Below are 20,465 nucleotides of genomic sequence, written 5' to 3'. Positions count from 1 at the left end.
GGTGTACACCATGCCATGTACACCTGACACCAGGTGTACACCATGCCATGTGCTCCCGTCACCAGGTGTATACCATGCCATGTGCTCCCGTCACCAGGTGTACACCATGCCGTGTGCTCCCGTCACCAGGTGTACACCATGCCGTGTGCTCCCGACACCAGGTGTACACCATGCCGTGTGCTCCCGACACCAGGTGTACACCATGCTGTGTACACCATGCCATGTACACCTGACAATCCTGACATTTTTCCTGCTGGACTTTAAAGTCTTAGATTCTTCCTGGGAAGCCGTCTCTGCCATTTTCTTTGACTGATTAAGTGTGCTTAAACACAGAGCCACATTTAACACATTATTTTCTACCATCTTTTTTGATCTATGTTGTATACTTACATTTTTTAAAAAATATAATTACAGCATTTCCCAAACTTTTTTCCACAGAACACAAGTGGGCATGAGATACTATCTGTTTTGTAAAAGGATTCTATCTTGAAAGTTGGAAAACAGTGCATACTCTATCTTCTTAGAGATTTATAATATAGATTATATTCATATTACACATTAGCTTTGTTAAAGGCCCAGAGTTCTAGTAAGCTCTCTACTAGGTGCTAGGGGTATGTGGTGGTGAACAAAACTGGTTTGGTGCTTGCCAAATCCTACAGCCATTTTTGATGTTACCTTCCTAACCTTGTTCCATTTGGTACTTATGGGTCCCCAACCCTTCCTTCCTAACGCTGCTCCTTTGTCATCTGTGACATAGATTCTCCTGATATTTTTCACATTGGTTCTTCTTGATCTTCCTCTTGGCTTCCTTTTCTTCTCCCTACCACTAAAGGGTTCCTTGGGGTTCTGTCTTAGCCAACTGTTCTTTTTACACTTATTACCCTCCTGAAAATTTTGTTCACTCTGGTAGTTTCAAACATCACATATGCTGCGGACATTTCTAATCAGCATTCAAAGACAATAGAAATATTTCAAGAAAAGAGGCCAATGTCATAGATAGGAGCCTCAGAGGAGAATGCTGGAAGCCATCACCGTCTGCTACTTGATGGTCAAGCTAAAAACTTGGAAGTCATTCTTGATTCTCCCTCCCCCTGTTTATCAAGTTCTGCCATCTTCACCTCTTGAATACTTTTATCCCCCTTCCCTCCCCTCCAGAGTCCAAACCACTTCACTATTTCATGCCTCATCATCTCCTTTGAGCTAATCCCAATAGCCTCCTTTTGCAGACACTTCGATCCTCAGTTCTGTCCTTTAGGAAAATCACCAGAGTTAGGTATTGAAAAATGCAGGTCTGATTAGACCATTCTCTTTCTTGAAACCTTTCAATGTTTTCTTAAGAAAAGATGAGAAACTCCTTAACAAAGTAGAGGCACCTCATCTGCCTCACTCTCTTCTTATTGACTACCAGTTTGTATTCTCCAGCAACTTTAGTTTATTCTGGTTTTCTCCAAAATGAGTATCCATACCACTTGCTTTTTTTTTTTCGGTATTCTTCCTTTTCTTCTTAGCCTTTTAATATCTCTTTTACACATAAGCAGGTGAATATAATGAGGTTTCTTCCTCTCCAGACTGTGAACTCCTTGCCTTCAGGGTATCTGTCTTAATTGTTTTTGTAATCCTGGAACCTCTGGTATGTAGCAGGTGCTCCATATACGTTTGCTGAGTGAATGAGATCTTGTAGAAATTCATTCCCAGACAGGGTCCTTCAACCTCCCCTCCTTGTCTCCAGTTCCTCAACCTCAGGTTCTACCAAGGAGGTTTTTCGGTACCTAAGTTCTGTAAGGTAGGAGAGTCATCTGTTATTTTAACTGATGATGATGCATTGTGACAGTACTAAATATGATAAGGCATTGTTTACGGTATATAAAGAAATCCAAACAGTTAACATTTCCACATAAGGCTATTGAATATTCTTTAAGTTTAGTTAGGTATGATATTGTAATTAGTATTTGTTTGCATGCAAATCCTGATCTTACATGTTTAAGTTGATTAATGAGGTCAAATAGCAGTAGTTTAGACATTTGCCCAAAAAACCTTGTCTTTCTCTTATTATACAGACTTTTTTAGTGGAAACTGAAGTGGTATTATAGATTGTTTTTCCATCAATTTCATACTGCCCTTTAAGATTTGAAATTTAATAACTAAAGTAATTCTTATGACATATCTAGCCCCTGTATAAATGTGAACTTAATCTTGCATATTCTTCCTTATGAATATGGAATCCCAAATTTCTTATGTCCTACTATGGGGGCTGTTACGCGTTTTTTTTTTTTAAATCATAACTGTGTACATTAATGCAATCCTGGGGTACAATGTGCTGGTTTTATACACAATTTGAAATGCTTTCATCAAACTAGTTAACATAGCCTTCATGGCATTTTCTTAGTTATTGTGTTAAGACATTTATGTTCTACACCTAGTAATTTTCACATGTACCCTTGTAAGATGCACCATAGGCATGATCCCACCAATTACTCTCCCTCCACCCATCCTTCCCCCTCCCCTCCCCTCCCTCTCCCATTCTCTTCCCTCTTCTTGGGCTATAATTGGGTTACAGTTTTCATAAGAAAGCTATAACTTGGTTTCATAGTAAGATTGAGTACATTGAATACTTTTTCTTCCATTCTTGAGATACTTTGCTAAGAAGAACATATTCCAGCTCCATCCATGTAAACATGTAAGAGGTAAAGTCTCCATCTTTCTTTAAGGCTGCATAATATTCCATGGTGCACGTATACCACAATTTAGTGATTCATTCATGGGTCGATGGGCACTTGGGCTTCTTCTATGACTTAGCAATTATGAATTGGACTGAAGTAAACATTCTGGTACAAATATCTTTGTTATAATGTGATTTTTGGTCTTCTGGATATATACCTAGTAGAAGAATTGCAGGATTGAATGGCAGGTCAATTTTTAGATCTCTCAGTGTTCTCCAAACATCCTTCCAAAAGGAACGTATTAGTTTGCATTCTCACCAGCAATGTAAAAGTGTTCCCTTTTCTCCACATCCACACCAGCATATCTGGTTTTGGGATTTTGTGATATGGGCTAATCTTACTGGAGTTAGATGATATCTCAAAGTAGTTTTGATTTGCATTTCTCTGATGATTAAGGATGATGAGCATTTTCTTATGTGTCTGTAGGCCGTGTGCCTGTCTTCTTCAGAGAATTTTCTCTTCAAGTCCCTTGCCCACCCTGAGATGGGATCACTTGTTCTTTTCTTGCTAATACGTTTGAATTCTCTGTGGATTCTGGTTATTAAACCTTTGTTGGAGACATAACCTGCAAATATCTTCTCCCATTCTGAGGGCTGTCTGCTTGCTTTACTTACTGTGTTCTTGGCTGTGCAGAAGCTTTTTAATTTGAGGAGGTCCCAGTAGTGTATTTTTGGTGTTGCTTCAATTGCTCAGGGTGTCCTCCTCATAAAATACTGACCCAGGCCAATTTCTTCAAGAGTTTTCCCTGTACTTTCTTCTAGTATTTTTATAGTTTCATGTCTTAAGTTTAAATCTTTAATACAGTGAGAGTCTATCTTAGTTAATGGTGAGAGGTGTGGGTCCAGTTTCAGTCTTCTACAGGTCGCCACCTAGTTCACCCAGCACCATTTGTTAAATAGGGAATCTTTTCCCCACTGAATGTTTTTAGTTGGCTTGGCAGAGATCAAATAACAGTAAGTACCTGGGTTCATCTCTTGGTTCTCTATTCTGTTCCATACATCTACCTCTCTGTTTTTGTACCAGTACCATGCTGTTTTGATCACTATTGATTTATAGTGTAGTCTGAGGTCTGATAGCGTAATTCCTCCTGCTTTGTTTTTATTTCTAAGTAAGGTCTTGGCTATTTGAGGTTTTTTTCTAATTCCATATAAAACAAAGTCTTATTTTTTCGAGATCTTTAAAGTATGACGGTGGTGTTTTAATAGGGATTGCATAAATCTGTAGATTACTTTGGGTAGTATGGACATTTTAACAATGTTGATTCTTCCCAGCCATGAGCATGGTATGTTTTTCTATTAGCATCTTCAGCTATTTCCTTTCTTAGAGTTTCATAGTGCTCTTTATAGAGCTCTTTCACGTCCTTTATTAGGTAAACTCCCAAATACAATGTAATGTAATGTATGGAATACATTGGAATGTAAACTTCCATTACAATACTGTTCTGCTTTTGAGCCATGTTAATACCTGTTTTTTTGCTGCTTGCTTCATTTATGTTTTAGATTAGTGCAGTAGCCTCTTAACTGCTACACCTTTGCCGGAAGAATCTTTCTTATAACTTTCATCAAATCATGTGCATCTTATTTAAAATCCTTTAGTGGCTCCCCATTGCCTTCAGAACATACACTTTTTAACTAGTCCTTGAGTACCTCTAGGTCATCTTGAAATACAGCCCAACGTGCTGCCCCTGCTCTAGCTGTGCTGAACTATATATGTGAGTCCCATGATGCCTCATGCTGCCAGCCTCTGAACCTCTGTGCAGGCTGAGCTCTCCTTCCCACCCTCTGCCCTCTCCTGTCTAACTCTGTTACAGCCTTTAACCTTCCTCTTGGGAATCTGATATTCTCAGCCCTTCCCACTGCACACTGTGCTTACAGTATTGAATTTGTTTTCTTGTCTGTCCTTGTCACCTTGAGGACACGTACAGTGTGTACAAAAGTCTGACGCAGTGCCCAGTACATACATGTTCTTAATTAAGTATTTATTGACTGTTGCCATCATTGTAATTAATTCTGGAATGTACTCTTAACTTTTTAAAAAAAAATCTTTTTTTTTTTCAGCCTCAAGGAATAGGTTCTCCTAGTGTTTATCATGCGGTTATTGTCATCTTTTTGGAGTTTTTTGCTTGGGGATTATTGACAGCACCTACCTTGGTGGTAAGTAATCTTTTAACTTATTTGTCTTTAACTCTTAAATCATTTGGAAGGAAAAAATGGCTCCTTTTCTTTTCCATGGTTAATTCTCCCAACAAACTTTTCAACCCTTCCCTGCTTTCCTGGAATTTCCCGCTTGAGTGGGCTTTTCCAACTTTCACTTTTCCTTTGCTTTTTTGGAGGGGTGTAGGTATATATTTGGACGCGTTCAAGCAGAGGCTCGTCATAGCTCTGTTTGAAGAGGGGAAAGGGGATTCTTACATCAAGTTTAGGAAGGATGATGTCTATGACCTGCATGACTCAGCATAATTCTTTTGAGATTAATTTATGCAGTTCCATTTTCTAAATACAAGTTTCTTTTCATTTAGGCTAAGGATTGAGAGGTAACCATGTAGAAGGGTTAGTTTTTTCATAGGCCTAAGCTGATTTTATCCAAATTTCCCCAGATTTGGAACCTTAGAAAAGGCCTCCCTACCAAACTGCCTGAGTTGGCTGATAGCTGGTTTTCTCCTGTTGGTGTAGATAAAGGGAATGGAATAAAGGAAAGTGTATCTGTGGTAGAAGTCTATAAGATCTTAAAAGGACTATTTAGGATTACATGTATTGCTTACCAAATCCTAGAATTTTATATGTTCATGAGATGGAAAAATTAAATGATCATTAAGTAGGGTAAACTAGTTTAAGAACGTTTACAATCCTTATTTCTTGTCATACTTATTTACAGCTGCATAGACATTGCTAATATACATGAAATATTGACATTTAGCAGTTATTTTGAATATACAGGGCATATGTATAAGCACTGCTATAACAAGATTCAGAAGAAAATAAAATTGTCAGATAAATGCCTTCTTTTTATAATAAACCATGTTTTGCCAGTTAGAATAGCTCCCTGAATAAGTTGATATATAATTCTAAGAATGCCAGTTGGAATATGTTTCTATTGGTCATTTACCTATAATGGATCATCAGTTTTACATACATGGATTTTCAAAAGAATTGAAATGTGAGGCTTGGTACCTGTGGCTCAAGTGGCTAAGGCGCCAGCCACATACACCTAAGGTGGCAGGTTTGAATCCAGCCTGGGCCTGCAAAATAACAATGACGGCTGCAACCAAAAAATAGCCAGGCATTGCAACTAGCAGGCGCCTGTGGTCCCAGCTACTTGGGAGGCTGAGACAAGAGACTCGCTTGAGCCCAGGAGTTGGAGATTGCTGTGAGCTGTGATGCCACAGCACTCTATCCAGGGGGATAGTTTGAGGCTCTGTCTCCAAAAAAAAAAAAAAAAAAGAATTGAAATGTGGACTTTTAAAATAGCAATTTGTTTTTTAGTTTACTGATTTCTAATAGAAATCTTTCAAAAATTAATTTCACAAATATTCATAATCCAAGTAGGGTGATTTGGAACTTCCTCAGATGATGCGTGTTCATTGTGACATTCGGTATATTGTAATAATCTGTTGCCAGGGTAGAGATACTATGGTGACTTGTGGGCGCATGACTATATTAGCTTTCCTAATGCTCTAGGGTGCTTGTGTCTAATCTGCTGCCAGTTTAACTCATACATCTTTGTGGTGGATCATCATTCCTGTGATTTAAAGTGCTGGAGCTTTGTAATAGTAAACAGTCTGTATGTATTTATATTATGATGGATCCAGGCATGGTGCTAAGCACTTTAAATGTATTTTCATTTAACCCCCACAACCACCTTATAAGTGGGATATTAATATTAGCCTCTTAATGCAGATGAGGAAATTGAGACCTAGCAAAATTAAGAAACTTGACTGCTACTATGATAGTAAACTGTGTTGTTGGCATTTGAACCTAGGCTTGCTTGACTCTGGTGTCCAGTCTTTTGGGGAATGCTAGTTAGTAAGTGGCTCTTACTCATGTTTTAGATCAGTCGTTCTCAACCTTCCTAATGCTGCAGCCCTTTAATGCAGTTCCTGTCTGTCGTGACCCACAGGTTGAGAACTGCTGTTTTAGATAGTTGAGGTTGTTGGATAGCTGAACCACTAGCTAAGTAGCGGGATTAAAATGTAAGCTGTTAGCAAGCTGTTCATAATTTGTGGTATTTCCATAATTTGTCATCAGGATTTAAAATGTATGTAGCTATTTTAAAAATTTGCTTCTGGTTTACATTTTTTAGATTATGGCAACTTTTTGTGTAACTTTAATACATTTCTCTTTTTTTTGGTGAATGAAGGGAGATTTAAGAACAAAGAAGGAATCTCCTTATTTAGGCAAAAAGTCTTGTTTATTAGGTTATGTTTTGCAGACATAGAAATAGACTTTTGCTTAGTGTATTCTGAATTATTTTTATTTAAAAAATGGATAGCGTTTTACATTTTTCCCTTTTTCACTTTTTAAAATACAGATGCTCCTTGACTTACAATAGGGTTAAATCTGGATAAACCCACTATAAGTTGAAATTTTCAAGTTTCAATGTTTAAGTTGAAAACACATTTATATACCTAACCTACCAAATCTCAACTTAGCCTGTTCTGCCTTAACCATGCTCAGATGGCTTACGTGAGCCTGCTGGTGGGCAGGGTCATCCAACAGCACACCACACTGGCGGACATCATTGTTTACCTTCTTGATCCTGTGAAGCTCCTTGACTGGGAGCTGCTGCCCGCTGTAGAGCAGAACAAGAAAGTATTGTGAGGGAAAGAAGAAAAAAGAGGATCATGGCACAAATCAGTAGCCTGGGAAAAGATCAAAATTCAAAATTTGAAGTATGGTTTCTACTGAATACCTTTTACACATATGAAGTCTGAAATACTAAATCATTGTTAAGTCAGGGAATGTCTGTACTGGATTCTGGTTGGGAAATGAAAGGTGCTGAAACTTTAATGAAGTTTTTTGTTCTTGTTTTAAGCCAGCATGACTGCATTTCTTGGAACACCTGCTATGATATCTTTAAGACTTTATTTTGCCTTGCTTATCATAACAGTTTTAAATCCCCTGTTTGATCTTTATACTTGAATTTTAAAGTGGCAAAATGATGTTACTGTTTCTAGAGAGTGTTGCTTGTAGTATTATTCGGAATTCTTTACCTTTTTCATTTTTTATCTGTTAAGCTTTTAAAATCAAGCATCTCCAGGAAAATGTTTAAATTTTAATGATTTTTTTAAAACGGAATCTTGCTGTGTTGTCCAGGCTAATCCTAAAATCCTGGCTTCAAGCAATCCTCTGGCCGCAGCATTTGGAGTAGCTAGGACTACAGGCATATACCACTGTACCCAGCTAAATGTTAATGAATTTTAAGCTCAGAGCTTTCATTTTTCTACATGTGTGTATATAATCTTTTTATGAGACAGAGTCTTGCTCTGTCACCCTGTCTAGAGTACAATGGCATCATCATAGCTCACTACAACCTCCAACTCCTAGATTCAAGCAGTCTTCCTACCTCAACTTCCTGAGTAGCTGGGACTATAGGCACCTGCCACAACTCCCAGCTAGTTTTTTCTGGTTCTGGTAGAGATAGGGTCTTGCTCTTACTTGGGCTTGTCTCAAATTGACCTCAGGCAGTTCTCCTGTCTCAGCCTCCCAAGGTGCTAGGATTACAGGCTTAAGCCACTGTGCCCAGCCCAGATCAAAAATCTTTACGTTTGAATTACTTGTTATATTTGTCTCTCTGTTTAAATTTTATTAGAAACTATATGGCTCTAAAAGGGAATTAATTGCTTTGGAGCGAAAAGTTTGGTAGCAGAGAAGCAATTTGGAAAGTTTGAAGATTGGCTAGATAGAGAAGATATGGAGAACATTCAAAACGAACAGGATATCATGTATACATTTATGATTATTAGAAAACATAGGAATATGTTTCTGTAACGGTGAAGAGAACAGAGTGATTGGAATGGAGGATAACGTGGCAAAGCGAATCATTCCTGATAAGCTCTAACATACTACAAAGCTTCATGCCTTTGCTATGTTCTTCTTTCTGTATAACACCAAACCTGTTGTTTATACCTAGAAAGATTTGGCTTGCTTTAGTCTCTCTGTGATTATTGAAAGACAAATAGATTTGGGTTGATTGTGAAAGGTTTTAGGATACTAGTCTAAGGCATTTAAATCTTTTCCTTTAGTAATACAGTGACTGGGAGGTATGGCCAAAAGCCCAAATCCTTCTCATATACTCTTTTTTGAAAATAAAATTTTCTTGGGCCACAGCCATACCCATTCATTTACATGTAGCCTGTGACCAATTTTGTTTTAGAAGGACAGAGTTAAGTACTTGTGACAGAAACCATATGACCTGCTAAGCTGGGGAAAGCTGAAAATACTATCTGGTCCTCTACAGAAAGAAAACCATAGACTGCTTCTTTAGATCTGTTGTTCTTAATTATAAATAATAACAGCTTTTCTCAGCCCCAGCACCATTGACATTTCAGACAGTTATTTGTTGTTGGTGGCTGAGCTGGGCATTGCAGCATTCTTGACCTCCACTTACCCACATGTCAGTAGTGTCTTCCCTCTCTCCCATCTGCAAGTTATGATAAGCAAAAGTATCTCAGAAGTTGCCATATACCCCCTGCGGCGGGAGGGGGATTGCTGTCATTTGAGAACTACTGATACAAAACATATAGATACCATGAATAGGCAATTTTTCTATGTTAATGATTTTCTTTGTGGACATTTCCATTTTTCTTTATTTTTACGTACAATGAGTAAATTTTTGACAAAAGAGTAATTAAAGGGAGCAATTCTGATCTTAAGAGTTCTCCTTGCAAGATGTCAGAAAGTACACTTAGCATAGTGTTCCTGACTGGAAAAAAGACTTCCCCTCCTTCCTGTTCCCACGTGGACACTCTGTTGTTTTACTGAGCAGAGCTTTGTATATGAAAGAAGCATTGGCTTCTGAATCAACCAAGAACTCAGTTGCTTCATCTGTAAAGTGGTAATATTATCTAATCATAAGGTTGTTAGGATTAAATAAATGTATATAGACAGCCCTTGCCACATAGGCTGTAAAAGTGGTAGCTGCTGTTTTTTTACTTTTCTAGTTGGGTTCCCACTGGTTCACTTGTTGCCCATGGAACAAATTGATGCCGTGTGATTTAAGAACAGAGCATGGAAAGGATAGAATAACTTGTTATTTATTTTCATAGGTTGTTATTTTTTTTCTTACTTTTCTAGAATCCACTTTGTGGCAACTAAAATTTCTTTGTAAAGCCATCTGAAAGTTGTGAGTGAGCTATGCTGGGAAGACACATAGCACAGGGATTGATGACTAGCCTAGGCTTTCCAGCCTGACCGCCTGGGGTCAGCTTCAGCTTTGGCACTTCCTGATTGTGTGATCTTGGACAAGACATTTCCCCTCTTGGGTATCAATTTTCTAATAGAGCTGTTATGAAGAATTAACTGAATATATGTAAAACGCCCAGCTGAATGCCCCATAACATAGTAAATGCCATATAAATGTCTGTTCACATTTACTCATATGCATGTATAGTATCATACCAATCTGAAAATTGATATGAAATTTGTATTGTATTATGTAGGGATGTCTGAAAATGTCAATGTAAAAATTTTACCAAGACTTAAATGGCATGTGATTTCTATTTTCATTCTTTAGGTATTACATGAAACCTTCCCTAAACATACATTTCTGATGAATGGCCTAATTCAAGGAGTAAAGGTAGGCTCAGTCATACGCACATATACATATGCGTGTATATAACATAAATACTTTTATATGTGTGTGTGTGTGTGTATATATATATATGATTCTGCCAACATATTCAGTTAATTGACTAATCAAATAAATGTTAATTTTTATAATTAGATTAAGCTTATTTTGAGGATTGCTTTATACTTTTAAGACTTAACTGGGTTTTAAATATGATTTGACAACTATATAACCAACTCTATGTGATAATAATAACCACATCATAACAGATTCCTCAAGTGTTTTATTTTGGTATTCTTTCTTTCTTTTTTTTTTTCCTGAGACAGTCTTACTCCTTTGTCCTGGGTAGAATCCCCATGGTGTCATAGCTCACAGCAACCTTAAACTCTTGAGCTTGAGCAATCCTCTTGTCTTAGCCTCCCAAGTAGCTGAGACTACAGGCATGTGCCACCAGACCCAGGTAGTTTTTTCTATTTTTACTAGCGTCTCACTCTTGCTCAAGATGGCCTCAGGCCAGGCAAGGTGGCTCACACCTATAATCCTAGCACTCTGGGAGGCCGAGGTGGGTGGATTGCCTGAGCTCACAAGTTCTAGACCAGCCTGAGCAAGAGCAAGACCCCCATCTCTAAAAATAGCTGGGTGTTGTGGCAGGTACCTGTAGTCCCAGCTGCATGGGAGGCTGAGGCAAGAGAATCGCTTGAGCCCAAGAGTTTGAGGTTGCTGTGAGCTATGATGCCACCACAATCTATGCGGTGACAAAATGAGACTCTGTCTCACAAAAAATGGTCTGAAACTTCTAAGCTCAAGCATTTTACCCCCATCAGACTCCCAAAGTGCTAGGATTATAGGCGTGACCACGTGCTTGGTCATATTTTGGCATTCTTATTCTGGAGACCTCAATGCTTTTATAAGCTAATAATAAGGCTTGGCGCCTATGGCTCAAGTGGCGCTAGCCACATACACCTAAGGTGGCGGGTTCGAACCCAGCCCGGGCCCGCCAAACAACGACAGCTGCAACCAAAAAAAAAAAAAAAATAGCCAGGCGTTGTGGCAGGCACCTCTGGTGACAGCAACTTGGGAGGCTGAGGCAGGAGACTCACTTGAGCCCAAGAGTTGGAGGTTGCTGTGACCTGTGATGCCACAGGACTCTACCCAGGGGGACAGCTTGAGGCTCTGTCTCAAAAAAAAAAAAAAAAAAAAAAAAGCTAATAATTAGAATATAGATTGAAAAGGGGTAAACTATACTAAAATTCTAAAATTAGTCATAAGTATAAAACTAGATCAGTATGGTAAAGTGTTCATTATTGCACAGATTCTTTACTCCTCATCCAATTTGACCAACAAAGCTTACAGATAATAGCCTATGGTTATAAAAATAGATAATTAGCATATAATCTTTCTAGAATTGCTACTGTGGCATTATTGTGATTGAGAATTCATTAGAGCATTTCATATTTAATATCCAACTAGAGCCCTGAAGATGATTCCAAACTATTTGGGTATTTTTCAAATTATACAGAGATAAGAAATAAAGTTATATATCCAAAGTATAGTGATATGTTTATTTGGGAAATAAACTTGTTTTAAAATTCTTCTATGGTAATAAAATGATTTATTTTGGATTCATGAATATAATATACATGTTTTTTTTTTCATTTAAATTTTTTTAGGGTTTGTTGTCGTTCCTCAGTGCCCCACTTATTGGTGCTCTTTCTGATGTTTGGGGCCGAAAATCCTTCTTGCTGCTAACAGTATTTTTCACATGTGCCCCAATTCCTTTAATGAAGATCAGCCCATGGTATGTGTGTATTCATATTACAGCAACTAAATTACCACTTTGTGTTATTGCTTTCTTAATTCCTTGATTTCATTCACTTTTCTTGCTGTCTTATCTATATAGATTTTGATTTTATTTTTCTAATTTATTCTTTCATATGGATAAGAAGGCCCCTAAGAATAAAGTAGCTAAGTGATACTTTATAAAGGTTTCAGAACTAGATGATACTATTAGAAGCATTTAGACCAGTGGTCCCCAACCTTTTTGGCACTAGGGACCAGTTTCAGGAAGACAGTTTTTCTGAGGGAGGTGGAGGGAGGTGGTTTTGATACGAGTCTGCAAGTACTTGATTTATTATGGTCTCTGTGTAGTCAGACCTCTCTGCTGATGATAATCCCAGCGCTAGCATCACTGCCTCCGCTCCACCTAGATCATCACACACTAGTTTCTTATAAGGAGGGCATAACCTAGATCCCTCACATGTGCAGCAGTAGGGTTCTCAAGAGTCTGATGCTCCTGCTGATCTGATGGGAGGTGGAGCATGGGTGGTGGTGGGGAGCAGCTGTACATACAAATGAAGCTTTGCTATCTGGCCCTGTGGGTCACCTGTTGTGAGGACCAGTTCCTAACAGGCCATGGATTGGTACCTGTCTGCACCTGAGGTTTGGGTACTGCAGGTCTAGACTACTGGTTAACCTGCTTTTGGATTCCATAGCCCAAATTTCAAAACAATGTTTGGAGGACTAGATAGGATTGCTAACTGGTTTTCCTTAAGTATAGTGTTAAAGGCTCGGCACCTATAGCTCAACCGGCTAAGGCGCCAGCCACGTACACCTAAGGTGGCGGGTTCGAATCCCCAGCCCGGACCCGCCAAACAACAATGACGCCTGCAACCAAAAAATAGCCGGGCGTTGTGGCGGGCGCCTGTGGTCCCAGCTACTTGGGAGGCGGAGGCAGGAGACTCGCTTGAGCCCAGGAGTTGGAGGTTGCTGTGAGCTGTAATGCCACGGCACTCTACCCAGGGGGACAGCTTGAGGCTCTGTCTCAAAAAAAAAAAAAAAGTATAGTGTTAAAAATACACAAAGCTTATCATTATTTATATTCATTAGGAATGGGCTTTGCTATTTGTCACTAAAGCCAGAAATAAAAAATCAAGGGAGTTTATTTCTCTCCCTATATCAAAAAAAGTCTAGAGCTGGTATGGCAGATCCAGGGGACCTAGCTTTTTCTGTCTAACTGCTCTGCCATTCTCAGTCCTCACCTCACTATCCATTTGGCTACTTGAGCTCCAGGCAGCAAGATGGAAGGAGTGGTTAAGGAAACTCACCATCTTCTTTAAAGGAAGCTTTATAGAATTCCCATCCAACTTCTGCTGTATCTCCTTAGTCAGATATCAGGCTTATGCTGTTGCTAGTTAGAAGAGGCTGAGCTCAGGGCCACCCTGATTAAAATCAGAATTTTTTTCCACTGGGGAGGTCAGAAAGGAAAGCTGACAAAAAGAGACTAATTATCCCAGAGCAGTAGAGCCCAATTTGGTTGTAGACTTATTTTCTGAGTGATGTTCTTTCTATTCCCCTGAGTATTGATGTTAGTTAATTGTACCTCATGCAGAGGCTGTATTTCCATGGTGTTGTCTAGAAAGGCTCAAGGGTGTGTGTGTGTGTGTGTGTGTGTGTGTGTGTGTATACATATATATATGCAGCAGCATCTTCCTCTCCTAGGTTAGATACAACTCTAAACACTCTTGATGAAGACTATTCAGGGAAAGGAAATCTCACCAGAAGAATCTAGTGAATGAACAAAGAATTTGCTGTGGAAAGTAGTATATTAGAACAATTTTAATAGCAATAAAGTCCTGGTGAAATGATATTTTGAAAGTTTACTATGATTACAAATGATTTTTAAAAACTAAACATCAGAATTATAGTAGAAACTTCTTAGGTAGCTATTTGGGAATCATATATACTAAAATTACATTTTGCTTTTTTAAAATATCTTTTGTTCACCCTTTACAGTAACTGTCTCTTCTCAATTTTATGAACACTGAACTCTTAACGTCCAGATTTCATCTGCGTGAAGACTGAGTTGTTTGTTTTGCCAACATTTGAAGAGCTAAAGATAACTTAATGAAAACACCTAATTTCTATGTATAAGCTCAAAATAAATAGGAAGAAACTTGTTCATCCGTTTTCTTTACTGAATTTTGTGTTTTGTGTACTATGGTGGTAGAAAATAGTAATAGATGGATTATAATGGACTTTAATTTATTGCTATTTTTAGTAGAAACAACAAAGCCACTTAACAGTTCAACAGTTGGGTAAAAGATTTATCTGAGTAATCCAATTTTAAGTATTCCTGTATAGTAACTGAATTGCTATGGAAGGGCCACTTCTAGCCCTATGTTTTCATAGTATCTGTGGCTTATGACTTCTAGAAGTTAATCCTTGAACTATCCTAGTAAGCTATTCTTACTCTAATTAACTTTTAAAAATGAAGGAAGATTAAAGTAATAGTAATTAATTGTTCTAACCAATGTCTTTTCAATTGTCTTTCATTCTTAGGTGGTACTTTGCTGTTATCTCTGTTTCTGGGGTTTTTGCAGTGACTTTCTCTGTGGTATTTGCATATGTAGCAGATATAACCCAAGAGCATGAAAGAAGTATGGCTTATGGATTGGTATGTGTATTTATTCTATATTTTTTCTATCTACTGACAAATACCGTGTTTTAAAGTATATTATAAGGTGTGCAAACCTTTGAATTACAAGATTTATTTTTTGCAACAGTGTATATTTTCTAATAAAATCATACATTTAAATTTTTTTCATTTTACTTAAAAAGGCATGTTTAAGTCTGATACTTTCCATTCAGGAAACATTTATATCATGTCAAAATAGAAATTACAATCGAGTATTTTACCTCTTTAGAGCCCTTTTTAACAGAATTCTAAAATTAAGAATTATGTAATAGTACATGCTTTTAAAAAATAATTTCTACAATGCCTAGTCTAAAATATAAGAGGCTTCCATCTAGCGTGAAGATCAGCTAGCCTTCCTGTGTCCTTGTAGACCATGTACAGTCTGTATCTCATTCTTTTGCATGCGTATATATGTTTATCACACTTTAAAAATGTGGCGGCACCTGTGGCGCAAGGAGTAGGGCGCTAGCCCCATATGCCGGAGGTGGCAGATTCAAACCCAGCCTTGGCCAAAAACAGCAAATAATAATAATAAAAATGTAAGGACCATTCTTAGCTAGATTTAGGCCACAAAAATGTAGTTTGCCAGCTCCCAAACATTGTTTTGGTAAACTAAATAATGGCCAATGAATCTATCACCTGTTAAATCCAGCAGTGGACTGGCTGCTGTAGGCACAGTAACACACATGTCATTCTTAGGTAGCCAGAAGTAGGACGGTAATGTGTTTCAGTGTAGCTTTATGAAGCTATGGTTACGTACCATACAATTTAACCATTTTGGATATATATAGTTTGGTGAATTTTGTAAATTTATACAGTTAATGCATCCATCACCCTAATCCAGATTTAAGGGTATGGGATTTTGACTGAAGTAATTGGTTATGCCATAACCAAACCTTTGAAATTAACAATTTTCAACCTGGAGATTTTGTGTATTAAAGGCATATTATGGCAGATGACCAGTTAAATCTTCTAGAAACGGTATGGATGTAGATAAAAGGAGGATAAGATCTTTGTGGTCCTCTTCTAACCGAAAAAAAATGGCCAGCGGGTGAGGAGAATTAGGGAGAAGGGACATGACAAAACACCTGTACCTCTGTCTGACCTTTGCTCACTGCTTTGCAAAACTGATCTCTGTGAGTGTCCTCAGATACCTCATGGACTCGCAGAGGAAGAACCATTTCCCTTTCCCTACATAGTGCCTGAGCTCTGCCGACACCCGGGTCTCTGTGAGACCTCAGCGAGGGCTGCCGTAACAGATTCCATCACAGTCCAGGTTTAGAACATTTCTGTCAGCCAGAACGGTTCCCTTATGCCCAGTTGCTATCCATCCCCATTTCACCTCTAATCCCAGACAGCTGACAGATACACTTTCTGTCTCTTGTTTTGCCTTCTCTAGAAATTTTTTATAAATGAAATAATATAAAATGTAGTTGTCTAGCTTTTCACTTCAGCATAATCTTTTGCTATTCATCCGTGTCGATACTGTGTGTCAATATTTGTTCCTTTTGATTTCCGTGTGGTATATTCTGTTGTATGCTGTATACTACATTTTGTTTATCCATTCACCAGTTGATGGACATTTGGAGTGATAGCTAGATTGATTGAGGTTATTAGAATTTTATGTATTTGTTAAAATAATTGACCTTTGAAGGTTGAACTACTTGTCTTGAGCAAAAACAGCTACAAATAAGTACTGCTATGGAGTTTGAATTCTCCATCCAAAAGTCAGAAATAGCATAGAAACAATAAAATCCCAGCATTATTTTCTCATTATCCTCTACTGGTACTGGACTTGAACTGCTGGCATATGATCCTTCCACCTCAGCCTCGGGTGACCTGGACTACAGGCAGGCTCCCCTGTGCCTAAGAGTGTGGCTTTTGTCAGGTATTATTTGCTGTCACATGTACTAATTTGTAGGCCATTCATCCAGTAGGCCAGATATGTCTGAGGTTAAGAGGCTTTCTCTACTTATGTCCTCCCTACTTCAGTCACCCTCTTCGCCAGGCATGATAGACTTCCTCAGAGTTTTGAAGATGGTCTCAATGCCTGGGATGTGTGATCTTCATCGTCGTAAGCCTGCCACCTAAAAAGATTAGCAAATTTAGTTTTGTGCTAGGACTTAATGCTACTATTGACGAGAAGAGAAATCTCAAAAGTCTTTAAGCTTTATTTCATCCTAATATGTGTCAAGATAAATGCTCATTTAGTTTTAATTTTAATATTGGAAGAAATCACAACGAAATTGGATTTCCTCAGAGCAGTGGACTTGAGATTCCTTTCACAGAGCAGTATATTTGTGGAGTTGCATGACTGGCTGTCAGGGAGGGAGCATTTGACAATGCCTAGGCCTGCACCGTTGCTCAGCTAAACCAGTACTTTTTTCTTTTTTAAAATCTCTTTAACCTATGAATTGGTTAATCAGATTTATTTGAACAAAGGGCTCCCAGGTGTAAAAGAAAGTAGGAAGCCACTGTACTGAAAGGCTGTTATGTCTTTTTAAGGCCAGACTTGAATTCTTTTGCCTTCATGCAAAAGGAGAGTGTGAGAGAAGTGGTAGGGAGAAGGCAAGGGAGAGTGCAACGGAAGTTTCTCCGAAGTAAAGATGACAAAAGGAGTTGGGGGCTGTTAGAAGTAAACAGGTGTCTTCACTAATTTCTTTCTACCCTTCATCTGTTGCAGGTTTCAGCAACATTTGCTGCAAGTTTAGTCACTAGTCCCGCAATTGGAGCTTACCTTGGACGAGTATACGGGGACAGCTTAGTGGTGGTCTTAGCGACAGCAATAGCTTTGCTAGATATTTGTTTTATCCTTGTGGCTGTGCCAGAGTCGTTGCCTGAGAAGATGCGGCCAGCGTCGTGGGGAGCGCCCATCTCCTGGGAGCAGGCCGACCCCTTCGCAGTGAGTTTACACTTTGTTGTTTTCTTGTGATTCAGTGCAACATTACTATTCAGTAATAACATGACTATTTTGCTTTGGGAAAACATCTTGAAGGATTTTATTTTTTTAAACATTTTGAAATACTTCTCAGAATACTTGGGGGAGAATGAAATAACTAAAAAGGGCGACTAGTCATCTTTGTGTGTGCTGCCAGAAGGAATCTTCTTCAATGTTTTTAATGTAAAACCTTCTATCGATCTTTTTCTTGTTCTAGTCCTTAAAAAAAGTGGGCCAAGATTCCATAGTGCTGCTCATCTGCATCACGGTGTTCCTCTCCTACCTGCCCGAGGCGGGCCAGTACTCCAGCTTTTTTTTATACCTCAGACAGGTAAAGTCCTGTTCTACCACTTTCATAATTTAATGCCATGATAAAAATATTTACACTTTGGAAGGCCATTTTGTAAACAGTCCATTAAACCTAACCTCCTGTTGGGTGCAGCTGGTGCTCCTTGTGCATTTCTGGGGGGGGATTTTGTACACTAGGATTCTCAGTTTCAGTGAAAAAAGGTGCATTTTTCCCCATCAGTGTACATGGTTTATCTGTTGCTTATAGAGGTGATGAGATGATTTAACTCATCACTTGGCTCCAGTTTCTTTCTCCTTGACATTAAGTAGACTAGACAGAGATCAGGCTTTATCTGTGAAATGCTACAGTATTTATTTGTAAAACAATTCTGAGTGCTTGGTAGCTGTCTCCAACTTAGAATATCCGAATCCAGTGACCTGCCATGTGTAAGTAGGTCCTTTTAGTATGCTAAGACTCAAGTCACTTTCTCTAAAGAATTCTTTCTTTATAAATGAGTCACATTTATTATTTCTGGCCCATTTAATGTTACTATACAGAGGGTGCCAAAAAATATGTATACACATTTCGAGAAAGGAAAAAACTGTATTGAGTTTGTGATTCTCAGCTCACGTTTGACTTCTGCAATTACAAGAGGTTATTACAATTTTATTATAGTTTTTTTCCTTTCTTAAAATGTGTATACATTTTTCGGCACACTCTGGGTAAGTAGTTGCCTTAGTATGCTATTATACATTTTCATTCATTAATGTTACTTTTTCTGGAAACCTTCTAGATAATGAAATTTTCACCAGAAAGTGTTGCAGCATTTATAGCGGTCCTTGGCATTCTTTCCATTATCGCACAGGTGAGTTTCTTATTCATTTAGAGTAATGTTACAGGGGCGACCCTGGACTTGTATCAAGTTAGGAATTTTATGTCTATTGTTAGTCCTTGTTTTGTCAGTTTATTCATTGAATAAGTATGTATCAGATGCCTATCATGTGTCAGGCACTGGGGATACAGCAGTGAACTTAATAAAATCCTGCTATTGTAGCATTTACATTTTGGTCAGATAAGACAGAAAAGAAATAGGTTGGTATAAATACATCATATATAATGAGGACTACAGAGAAAAGGGAAAGTGGCCAGAGAGTAACTGGAGGAAAAGTGTTATGGGTCAGGGGAAGGCCTTGCTTTGATGCAAGGTAACATTTGAGCAGAGACCTAAAGGTATAAGGAATGAGCTGTGGGAATATCTAGAGAAAAAGAATTACATGCATTGAGAACAGAAATAAAACCTTGAGGAGAGAGTGAAGCTGGTGTGTGTAAGGGATAGCAAAGGGACCAGTAGGGCACTAGTGGAGTGAAGGAGGAGGGAGTGTTAGGAAGTGAAGTCCGAGAGTCAGTGAGGGGCCAGATGGGGAGGGCCCTTGTAGGTCTTCGTAAGACCTGTGTGAGGTAGAAAGCCATTAGAGGACTTTCGGCAGAGAATAACTTCAAAGTATGTGTCTTTGGAGGCCCAGATGGTAAACAGTGGTTGTTTGGTGAATTAATCAGCCTAGGGATTTGGCTTTTCTTAGGCAATTTTCTTCATCCTGGCCTCCAAACTGTCTCTGACCAATAATTCACTCACACAGGGTCTTTCTCCTTTCTGTGAAAAAGCCTCCCCTTTCTCGCTTATTTGCTTTTGCTGCTTCTATACTCTCTGAAAATGATCTGTTCTGAGTTAACCCTTTTACCAACCTTAGATCCAGAGTACTAGATTGCAGCTTTCATTGTTCTTCTTTAAAGAAAATGGAAGGTAGGGGCCTTTTTTTTTGAGACTAAATCTCAAGCATTGCCCTGGGTAGAGTGCCAAGGTGTCATAGCTCACAGCATCCTCCAACTGGGGCTCAAGCGATCCTCTTGCCTCAGTTTTTCTGTATTTAGTAGAAATGGGGTTTTGCTTTTGCTCAGGCTGGTCTTGAACTTGTGAGCTCAAGCAATCCACCCGCCCTGGCCTCCTCTGAGAGTGCTGGGATTTACAGGCGTGAGCCACTGTACCTGGCCAGTAGGGGTTTTGTAATTGGCCCCGCAGATAGTTCACCATCTCTTGGGTAGGATTACTTCTGCAGATCTCATCGTTCATAAATTTTTGAAGTTTACTGATCAACTTCAAGCTTAATTTTTTTTTAATCTTATAATATACCTTCCCCATATCCCTGCACATACATGTACATGACATTAGTGCTACTTCTGATTTCAGTTTTATCCTGAAAA

At 38.6% G+C, this 20,465-nt stretch overlaps 1 protein-coding gene across 1 annotated transcript in view; it reads left to right on the top strand.

Annotated features, from left to right (window-relative positions):
- MFSD14A (major facilitator superfamily domain containing 14A) overlaps positions 1–20,465 on the top strand; it is a 43,851-nt gene that overhangs the window by 10,167 nt on the left and 13,219 nt on the right. Inside the window, exons 2-8 of the mRNA XM_003784120.3 lie at positions 4,778–4,873; positions 10,452–10,514; positions 12,176–12,303; positions 14,844–14,958; positions 17,663–17,881; positions 18,135–18,248; positions 19,000–19,071. Coding sequence (XP_003784168.1) covers positions 4,778–4,873; positions 10,452–10,514; positions 12,176–12,303; positions 14,844–14,958; positions 17,663–17,881; positions 18,135–18,248; positions 19,000–19,071 — 807 coding nt within the window. The remainder of the gene's footprint in view (positions 1–4,777; positions 4,874–10,451; positions 10,515–12,175; positions 12,304–14,843; positions 14,959–17,662; positions 17,882–18,134; positions 18,249–18,999; positions 19,072–20,465) is intronic.

Source organism: Otolemur garnettii, unplaced genomic scaffold (assembly GCF_000181295.1).
Source record: "Otolemur garnettii isolate 467f Iridium unplaced genomic scaffold, OtoGar3 scaffold00010, whole genome shotgun sequence".
NCBI lineage: Eukaryota > Metazoa > Chordata > Mammalia > Primates > Galagidae > Otolemur > Otolemur garnettii.
The sequence above is the reverse complement of the archived record's forward strand: the minus strand, read 5'-3'. Positions and strand labels throughout refer to the sequence as shown.